The 11,436-nt window shown below is 37.3% G+C and overlaps 1 protein-coding gene across 1 annotated transcript; it reads left to right on the top strand.

Annotated features, from left to right (window-relative positions):
- Window positions 1–1,167: 1,167 nt before the first annotated feature.
- DMRTA2 (DMRT like family A2) lies at window positions 1,168–5,229 on the top strand. The gene is made up of 2 exons (XM_075182057.1): window positions 1,168–2,400; window positions 3,667–5,229. Exons 1-2 carry the CDS (start codon window positions 1,965–1,967, stop codon window positions 4,545–4,547), a joined length of 1,317 nt encoding a protein of 438 aa, XP_075038158.1. The 5' UTR covers window positions 1,168–1,964; the 3' UTR covers window positions 4,548–5,229.
- Window positions 5,230–11,436: the final 6,207 nt, after the last annotated feature.

Raw genomic sequence — 11,436 nt, 5'->3', positions numbered from 1 at the left:
TCTTGTCAGCTTTCAACACCTATGAGAGGAGGAAAATTCATATTTAGGTCAATTTCAATGCATGGCGGCACTTTATCCTGTGTTGATCTGAGAAATAATCTACATTATTCTACAGCAGAGACAGGGAGGCTGTGCAGCGGTTGTGGAACTACAATTCCCAGCATGACCTTTGGAGTCTCACAGCAGCTGCAGAGTCAGAGGTTGGCTATGTCTGTTGTAGGACGTGATTTTATTCAGAAAAACAAAATTCAAGCTACAAAGCAGAGACGCTTATCGTTTAACAAAATCCACAAACGTTTTAATAAACTGTCACATTTCAGAAGACTAAAATAAATCCTCATCTCTTTCCTTAAACACAGTCTTAATATATTTGCAAGCACTTATTATTATTTAATGATCATATGTTGTAAATAAATAAAACGTTTAATACAACAAACGGTTTTATGTGCAGTCTACATAATTATTTAATGAGTGCTATCAATTATATTATATTCTGATATATTCTGAACATTGTTAATTTAAGTTAATTTTTCTGACAATGGTAAAAAAATTATATCAGCTATATTATAAAAATAACAACGCCATAGAAATGATATATTAAAAGTTAATTCTTATTTATGTGACTTAATTATTGCGTTATATAGCTTGCTTGTTGGAGCGTACAGAAAACATGTGATATCTTGCTACAGTAAGTCGTGAGTTATTGCAACATACGGGGTGTATTTAACTTTGTTACTAATGATTCGTTTCCTTAAGTAGAAAGAAAAATGTAAAATATTCTCCGTTAGTGATAGATATAATACTCACCTTTTAAAATCTAATACAACTCTCCTTCACAGCCAGTGCAATAACACATAACACCTATTGCTATAATAATTCAAACCCCTGAATTCAGTTGCAACATAGTATTTTTTTTATTTAATATTGTCAGTATAGTTGTCTGCACTGAACTACTGATGAGGCAGGGGCAGTGGGTATAGTCACAGGATGATACACAAAGATCTATATAAGTGTTTGTGATTGTACCTCTGCAAGACCCTCCTCCTGTTATTTGAGAAAACGTCCTTCTTGACACAGTGGTACAAGCCAATGACCAATCAGAAGTGAGCATCTCCCCTGACTGGCCAATGGCGAGATTCACATTGTTATCAACATTTGTCTAATGAGTGATCAACAATTGAGAGACAAGGGGAGCTGCCTGGAGCCTGTAGTTGCAATTTTTGTGCCGGAGAGTGTGTTCCTAGCTGACACACTTGCAAAACTTCTGCTTAGGGGGCAATGATAACAGTTGGACTTGTTGCCTGAGACCTGGATCTTTGGAGGGGGATTCGGGGACCTGGGGATCTGGGACTATCACCCAAGGTAACACTATCACACAGGGTCAGTATCATTATAAACGAAGATAGGGAGCAGCCTATTATAGGAGTGAGCCATAGGAGATATCCCGATTGTTGAGATTAGAGGAGCTGAGAGAATTGGGTGGGTGGGTGTTTTATTCCATTTTCGACATGGGATTTAGGTGGCCAGCAAGTTACAGACAAGAAAGAGAATCTATTGAGGTCAAGCAAGTTATAGGGGCTCCAATATATTGATATTAACACATGTAGGTATAGTTTCCATAGATTTCTATTTACAGACATTGTAAAGGGACTGTATGATTTACTGATCTGTATTTGGCTATAGAGAGCTGTCAGGAGATTCTTATGTGTAGGGCTATTTGGGCATAGTGGTGTCTATAATGTTGTATCACATAATTCTGTCTGGCTATAGTTTATAAGGACTTATATATGTCCCTCGCTGATGATTGATCAACTATATTGTCTTATTGTAGTTTGTAGCTAACCTATACTGTTGTACCCATATACATTTGAGTAGAATACATTTCTATAGGCATTATAGTGAATGTGGGTATAGACTGCTGCTTGGCACTGTCTACTTTTAGGTTTGTGTGGGGGGCTCCTACGATGGAGATAAGCGGGGCCCCGTCTGGATCCCAGGTCCCCCAGACTACCACCTCGACCTCGATACCAGTCACTGTAGCCGGGACCCTTCTCCGGGGTCCCCAGTTGCTCCTGCGCGCAGCGGAGAAGTATCCGCGCACTCCAAAGTGCGCTCGCTGCAGGAATCATGGAGTGGTTTCCGCACTCAAGGGCCACAAGCGCTATTGTCGCTGGAAGGACTGCATGTGCGCAAAGTGCACGCTCATCGCCGAGCGCCAGAGAGTGATGGCCGCGCAAGTTGCGCTGCGCCGGCAGCAGGCGCAGGAGGAAAACGAAGCCCGGGAGTTGCAGCTACTCTATGGAACTGCCGAGGGACTAGCACTGGCCGCGGCCAACGGCATCATCCCACCCCGGCCAGCGTATGAATTATTTGGATCCGTGTGCGCAGAGGGAGGGACAGGTAAGCGGATAATCAATATTTGCATCAATTAACACACTCCCAATAGTTCAGCAAAAATATCCAACCTATAACAATATGGACCAGTTATGAAATAACTGTAGCAAAAAAGTAGATTTATTGAAGAATTCTAAAATGCAGAATTCTCCAATAAGGTTTACAAGAATTCTCCAATAAGGCTCATATTGCTCCCGTTATTCTTAACTCTCTCCTTATAGTCCTAATTCCAAAAGAAAATTGTTTGTTTGATAGACAATAAATATTTAGAATACGGACCGAAAAAAAATTCCAGTCTTAAAAATGTTTTCTCTATTTTAAAAAACTTTGCCATGGAATATATAGCTGAGTATATTTGATAGCATATACTAAATAAAACAAATTAAAATCAAGTATAATTTCAACGGTTTTTGAGAGGTGGATTAAATTTAGGTGCAAGTTATAAGGCTCAAATCATGAGTATAAAATAGCTAAATGCATTTTATTTTATTTTAATATATATAAGTATACATCCTTGTGATACAAAACAATATTTATAGAGCAGAATGAATCAATAAGTTAACATGTTTAGTCTATTACTGTGGTACTGTATGGTATGTACTCTGTAATAAAAAGTTATCTTGGTATTCCTATCTATAATTATACCCTATCACCCTTTAATGACTTCTAGTATAACCCCAGGGCAATAGTCTTCTAGTCATATAAAAAGTTCTGTGCAGTTTGGATAACATTCCCCTTACCTTGGACTTGTCACTAAATATTGGTTGCCTTTCATAGTCAATCTGCTATAATATTGTATTATTTTTTGAAAGTTATAGTCCAATGGTCAGTTAATGACAGATAACATATGGGTTAATTCTGCAGAGCAACTACAGAGAAACAAACAGCAATACATTTGCTGTAAGAAATTATCTACAGGACAGTAGTCCTCTTGTAAATTACAGTTGTTTCAGTAATGACAGTTTAAAGTTTGTTCTGAATTGATGCTATCAGTGTTTTTTTTTTTTAATATGAGAATACCTGCAGTGTATATGAATAAATAAGGAGCAATTGGAAGAAAACCTGCAAGGAATATAATACAATTATGTCCAGAATTTGAATACCTATATAGTTTTATTCCTAAATTTGGCAATTATCGAATTAGATTATTTTCTGTGTAATATCTTTTTACATTCTATATTTTATTTGCTTAGTTTTTAAAAAATAAATCTTATTTGACTCTGTACTGTTGAACACATGACATTGTATTCAACCAGACTTATGTATTTTCAGAGACCAAAATCCAGAAGTTCGATTTGTTTCCCAAGACCCTGATCCCCAGGTCTATCACTCCTCAGCAATTGACCTCTGGGGCAAAACCAGTGACCCTGGACAGTGAATCTATTACTGGAAGTGCCCAAGGTACCTCCTCTCCTGAAGTGAGGCCAGGCTCTGGCTCCGAAAATGGGGATGGTGAATCTTTCCTAAGCTCACCTATGTCCAAAGCTCTGAAAGAAGGTGAGGACAGCCCCAGCTCTATCAGTCCACTGGGGTCTGAATCTGGATCTGATGCGGAGAAGGATGAGCAGGACCCTAGTTCTTCCTCCTCTGCTAGACAGAGGACCCCTATAGACATTTTGACAAGGGTGTTCCCCACCCAGAAGAGGAGCGTTTTGGAGCTGGTCCTTCAAGGCTGCGGTGGAGATGTGGTCCAAGCCATTGAGCAAATATTAAATAACAGAGGGCAAGAAAAGGGTGATGAGAGTTGGTCTAGAGACTCAACCCTTCAAAGTATCCAGCCCTCAGTATCTACAACCCCGAGACCGCTCATAGCGGGGGCCATCACCCCGGCCATAGGCACTATAGGGAGCAGATCGGCATTTTCACCGTTACAGCCCAATGCCACTCACTTTGGAACAGATACTAATACTTACCAGTTAAGTGGACATTTAGGACTGAACCCTTTGAGACTGGCTTATTCTGCACATAGCAGAGGACTTGCCTTCATGGCCCCTTACTCCACAGCGGGATTCATGCCCACTTTAGGCTTCCGCCCGCCCATGGACTATGCCTTTAGTGACCTAATGAGAGACCGGGCCAATGTCCACAAAGACCAAGTCTACTCAAATGGGCTCTATGGTTCTGTAGTCAATAACAGCGCAGAGAAACAATGAGCCGTATTCTTCATGCCACAATAGAAGTGTTTGATGACCTTGGATGCTCAGACTGTGAAGGGCCACGTCCCCACATCTACTGGGGATCATTCCAGGGCACAGAAACCTCAGAGGAATCAAATCCATGGTCCACCACAATTTAAACCAGATCCTACTCAGTGCAAACAGTTAAAACAGATTTTTAAATCTAGTGTTTTAATTTCAATCGGACAATTTCTGGATATAATCAGTCAAAGATTTTCTTTGGGCTGCCACAGACACACTGTAAACTTTTGTAAGATGCACTTTCCCCCCCCTTTAAATTGCTGTTGTTTTCTTTGCTTATCATCAAAAGCATGGGCTTAGCCTTGGTGCATTGTGAATTTGCAATTTATAATATAAACATAAATATATATATATATATATATATATACACACACAGACAAAATCTAATGTTATGAGAAGGGGATTCTAAGTTATTCTTGACGTTGTGGGTGAAGTCAGTGACTTGCAAGTGAAAAGGACAACGGGACATTCGTCGTTGTGTACAGAATTGTGGATACGGTGGGGAGGCAGCATCAAATCTGCTTCTTTTTGTCAATTTTTAAAATATTGCTGTTGGTTTAATTGTTTAGAAATCAATAACACCTTTGTGTGACCATTCCATAAACGTTAGTAATAAATGTTATTTTTTACAAAAGTATTTTTTTTTGGTGTACACAGCTTGTATCAGACACATGGCACATCACATAAACATTTTTATTTAGCTAAGTAATAATGGTAAACAATTTGTTTAAACAGTTTAAATATCCCTTTTTTAATATGCAACATTGTGGCTTATTATAGAAAGCTCTAATCATGCCTTCAGAATACAAGATACAATTCTTATGAAATTATTTTGTTACACATAGCATCACTGACAAACTATAGACCTATATAGATACAGGAATGCTTAAAGGTTATATAGATTTGTCACTGGTCTGCACATTTATTTACCCATACATAGTTGACTATTTATTATTTAAAAATCGATATTTATATACTATATACATTGAACAAGATGTCTTTTGATTATTCATTATATTTTCTATCGTGCAGAGATTGATTAACCTGCACTCAGTTACAACCATTATAGATGAACTAAATAATTGGAGATTTGGAGGAGAGTCCAGAAGAAACTGGAGAAAAACATTTTTATTTAGATTATGAGATTCTCCTAAATTATTTTTTACACACAAGTTTCCTTTTGTCATGTTTCCATTTGCTCTCTGCATTCAATGGATTAATTGAGATTTATTTATTTATTTTAAGCTTTAGACAGTGGTGATTTTTTCAAATATGTATCTGTCCGTTTTGTCGTCAAAATATTCCATTGTGTTCACTGAAACTAATTCATGTTTGGGACTATATCTTGCTCTAATATTACATTTTTGTTTTGAAACACAACCCAGCATTACTGCAACATTCTGCAGCAAGCATCGACCCTCAATGTCCTTTTTTTTTTTTTTTTAACACCAGGGGGTAAATGTATCAAGCTGTGAGTTTTCAGGCGAGTTTGAAAAGTGAAGATGTTGCCTATAGCAACCATTCAGATTCTTGCTATCTTTTTCTAGAATGTACTAAATAAATGATAGCTAGAATCTGATTGCTTTTTCAAACTCGCCGGAAAACTCTAAGCTTGATACTTTTTCCCCCAGGTATTGAAGTTGCCCTGCATCTTTTTGTCACTTATCCCTTATACAATTCTCACTCACCATCCGCAAGTCAGTGCACAACTGTCACACCACTAGAGGGGCCTGTAGGGCTGTCTCAGAGTTTAGTGTGAGCTCACAGTGCCTCATTTACATTTAGGAATAAATCCAGTTAGAAGACACATTTTGAGTTGGGAATAGGGGGAGTGGGGTGGTACTCAATTTTAAACAACAGTGTAAAAATAAAACTGCCCTGTATTTGTGTGTTGCATGCAAAGCAGGCAATTTTTTCCAACATGGAGAAAAATGCATTTGAAACATGGTTTTTCCAGGGGTAGATCTGCACCCTACAGCTGGATTTTCTCTGAGCTGTAAATACGGCCCATAGGGTTTTAGAGAATAACTTTGCCATTCATTTCTAAATTTAAATATCGAAGTCAAGGCAAGATCACCTTTACAGTCTCTTGGCTTAATGACTTGACATGTTACTGAGGAAGCCCTAGGGCTAAGGTACAGGAAGGCTTAAACCGAATCCTAACTATCGTTATTTATTTAATGCACTTGGGGCACCAGATGCTATTTTAAAAATAGTTTTAAATGGTGTAAAATAAACCTATGTAAACAGACATGACACAAGTGCTTGCTAGGGGTTGCCAAATTTATATCGGAAAGTAAACTTTTGGAAGCTTCTGCAGCAAGAGGTGCTGTAACTTGATATCCAGCCACGCAATCGTTTTAATAAAGACAGGCTTTAATGGTGAGCTAATTTGATTGGTCTGGCTAATTCCACTTTAATTGGAAAATCAGATGGGTTCTCGTTGTAAAATACTAGGTTATTATCTACTGAGAAATTATGGGGTCGAACATCTGTATGAACTTGTTGTGTATTTAGCTGTTCAGTCAACCTTAATTCGGATTAAGAAACACGTTGCACAGACCACTGACCTATGTGGGGAAGTAACACTGGGGGAAGGGGGCGAGGGGGGGATTTCACAGCTGGTTACTAAATCCAGTAAGTGCTTGTTGAATTTGTACAAAATATTGTACAGCAAGCATAGGGTTAAACGTTTGTGTTGCATGGGATGACCCTGTTGCTGTATTGCAATCGCTTCACGAAAGTCTGCAGCAGCAGAAGTGTCCGGCCGGTGGCTCTCTAGCTGTTGTGGAACTACAAGTCCCAGCATGGGCAGGCTGCAAGTATTCATTTGGCAGATGCTGGAAAGCCACAGGTACCCAAAGCCTCATCTACGGAATGTATCCACTATATTGTTCTAGGTAATAACAATGGTCGTTAGGATGTGCAGAATGTTCTTATAGACCAGCACTCTCAGGTAAATAGATTTAAACTGGGATTTTAGTCCGTTTTATGGTAGGGAAAGAAAGCTATGCAGGTCCCATTGTGAATGCAGGTGATGTGTATAATATTCTGCACTCAAATGGTCTTTATCAGGATATTTTCCGGCATCCATCTACATGAGGTGTATATAAATGCAGTAGATTTATATAGGCAGTTATCCTGATTTAGTAATGTGTTGGCCACTGTGATATACACTGTGTTTTTATTATTACATATTATTATTTAATTCCATTTACAGACATTGAGCCTGGTGCAGAGTTGAACGCAACTTTGGCTTAGTTTACGGCCCCAAAATACGCATGAAAAATTAGCGTATTTCAGCCCAGATGCCGTGTCGGACATCTCAAGATACGTCTGGAACTGTAGCTTATACGCCAGGTTCGTGGCATATACATACTTACACCCACAGACACAGAACCAGGTTGTAAGCGCAATAAAACTGTGTAAATATTTGTTTCCATGGGTAAAATCACATTTGCTATTAGACTTCATATAGTGCAACAAATATCACCTTCCTTTTCATGTACGAAAGAAAGTAAGAACATTAAAAACATTATATATATACATACACACATACATACACACATATATACATACATACATATATACATATATACATACATACATATATACATACATACATATATACATATATACATACATACATATATACATACATACATACATATATACACACATACATACATACATATATACATACATACATACATATATACACACATACATACATACATATATACATACATACATACATACATACATATATACATACATACATACATACATATATATATACATACATACATACATATATACATACATACATACATACATACATATATACATACATACATATATACATACATACATATATACATACATACATATATACATACATATATACATACATACATATATACATACATACATACACACATACATACATACATACATACACACGCACATTACAACGGTTAGCTGGTGCTTGCAATCATCTTCATATATTTGCTCCAGCTCTAGACAGGTAATACGACTGTAGAAGGCAGTTTACGCTACGTAAAGGGGCATCCGTTAAACTCTGCATCAGGCTCATAGTATCATGTTCCCAAGATATATAGAAAGAAATCAATTTACATATTCTAGTTATCCTAATCTACCGTCATAGGCTCTAGTGCTAATTGCTAAACTATATTCCAAGATAACATAGGTCATCATCATCATCATCAACTATTTATTTATATAGCACCACTAACTAGATTAAGATTTCTTAGGATAAGATGAAATGATGCAGGAGGATGTGAGGATGTGACAAGGGTTTATCTGGGCATCACTGTAACAGATACATCGATGATTTCATACAGCAATACAGTACATATATAAATGCTATGTGTGGTGAGAACTTTGGGAGGGAGCTACCACAGTTTGGACTATGACAGAACACGCAGTACATAGTGTGGGCTCTCTGTATGCTGCTGGCAATTGCAGCCATCTAGGCTCACAGTTTTTACACCCGTTCGTAGAGTCTTACAATGGCACCACGCAGGACAATCCCGGCCCTTATCGTCAGGCTACTCTCCCTGCCATACCAAAACTTAATAATGCCAGTAGGCACATCTTCACAACCAAGGGCAATACTGTACAAAAGGAACTATAGAGTAATGTGCAGTTTACCAGCTATAGAATATTTAGTACAGCTACCGAAAAAGTATAGGGGGTATATTTACTAAACTGTGGGTTTGAAAAAAAAAAAATGACAGCTAGAATCTGATTGGTTGCTATAAGCAACATCTCCACTTTTTCAAACCCGCAGTTTAGTAAATATACCAACAGGACATTTATGGGAACTGTTTCATAGTTGACTACACAGATTCTGTCCTGCACAGTTTTAAAACTTCAAAGCAAACCGGTGCTAGCTCATGGGTTAAAGTTACCAGTGGGACATTTTTCATAAATATTCTTTATAAATGTGGAGCTAATCCCCAAAAATGTCAACTCTCATTGAAAAATTTTGTGGCAGTGTCATACGCTTAGAAATGGGCAATTTTTACAGACTTAAATCAGTTTTAAAATTGCTGCCTTTATTAACAGGGGGCCGCCATGAGGTCAGCTCTCTGGGGTAGATTTATCAAAACCTTCTAAAAAGGAAAAGTGTAGGTGTTGCCAATAGCAACCAATCAGATTCTAGCTATCACTTATCTAGTACAATCTATAAAATGTTAGCTAGCGTCTGATTGGTTGCTATGGGCAACACCTCCACTTTCCATTGTTAGAAGGTTTTGATAAATCAACCCCTCATGTTCTGTCTAACTAATGTTCTGTATACTGGAAAATCTTTCCTGTGACTTTATTTTTCATTGGGATTTGTCTGCTGTAACATTTATCGATGCTGGCAGAGCTGTGGATTCGTTGACTAAAAGCGGAAAGTTGGATAGATTGTGTAGAATGTGGAGGCATGCTTTGAGTAATGAGGTCATGCATATGCAAGACCTAATTAGTAGCCTAACAATGTTTATGGGCTCCCGAAGATTGCCAATGATAATCAACATCTGATACCTATTTAGGAATCTAAAACGCCCAATCCTCATTATGATTGATTTTAACTACCAAAGTATAAATGAGAAACGTGAAACTACTGCTACTGTGAGAGAAAGCAGATTATTATAAACTCGTATAGAGTGGCAGAATAACCAGAGATGGGATAACAGGGGTATATTGGTCTTAATTATATCTAAAAAAACCTGCTGTTCTAACTAACACACAGGCAGGGGGCATTTAGGAAACAGTGATCATACTATTATATCTGATGATTTATGCTTTCAATAAAACCTTTTGTAACGTTGCTATGAAAAACGTGAATTTTGACAGCTGATTGACTGGGATATTTATTCTTTCACTGTAACGCACAAAGGCCAAATGAGACATTTTGAACAAAATCTATGTGGCTGAATAAGAAAATAACAACATTGATGCAAGATAAGAAGAGAACATTTAAATTGCTCTGCATTGAGCAGTAGATGGGACAGAGAGGTCATTACATAAATATATGGGATGTATCGAAATATGTAAACAGAAATCAGACTAGCAATGGCGAAAGGTGAAATAATAATTGCTAAAGTAATCACAACTAACCACAGTATTTATTTTTTTATCAAATATATAAATAGCAAACAAAAGCTCATTATATTTACAAACAAAAGTTGAATTAGGTGAAATTGATTGATGGAGTTTAAATAAAAGAGACTTCTGTTCTTTCATCTGTGTTTGCAAAGGAGGAAAGAATGTTAGGAAACATATTGTAACACAATAGCCCATAGACAACATAAGATAATATTGATCTAACACAGGAGCAACTACATTTACAAATTAACAATATCAAGATTGATAAAGCACCTGGCCAAGATGATATCCAGTCCACCCATGTGTGCTGAAGGAGCTATGATCAGTTATAGAAAATCCATTATTTTTTATATTTAAAGACTCCTATGTAACCACAAGACTGATAATAGGATATTGGTGTCCCAAGATTTTTAAAAAAGTTAAACCCAGGAAATTACAGGCCAGTGATCATCATTTGGAGGAATTCTAAGAGAGGATTGTATTACTGAAAATAAAACAATAACAGAGTTTTAGGAGACTGACCATGACAATCTAATCTGATCAACTTGTACAAGGAAGATTATAAACTGGATCATCACTATATAATGCTATGTTTCCTATAGACCAATTTCCCACCAGACAGGTTACTAAGAATTTGAGTTTGAAATGTGACATATATACATGCATGTGGCACTGAGAACTAATGATGACAAGCTCACAGACACCGATATACTATTATATACAC

The sequence above is a fragment of the Mixophyes fleayi genome, chromosome 8 (genome assembly GCF_038048845.1).
Source record: "Mixophyes fleayi isolate aMixFle1 chromosome 8, aMixFle1.hap1, whole genome shotgun sequence".
Taxonomy (NCBI): Eukaryota; Metazoa; Chordata; class Amphibia; order Anura; family Limnodynastidae; genus Mixophyes; species Mixophyes fleayi.
This window is presented reverse-complemented; position numbering and strand designations above follow the sequence as displayed.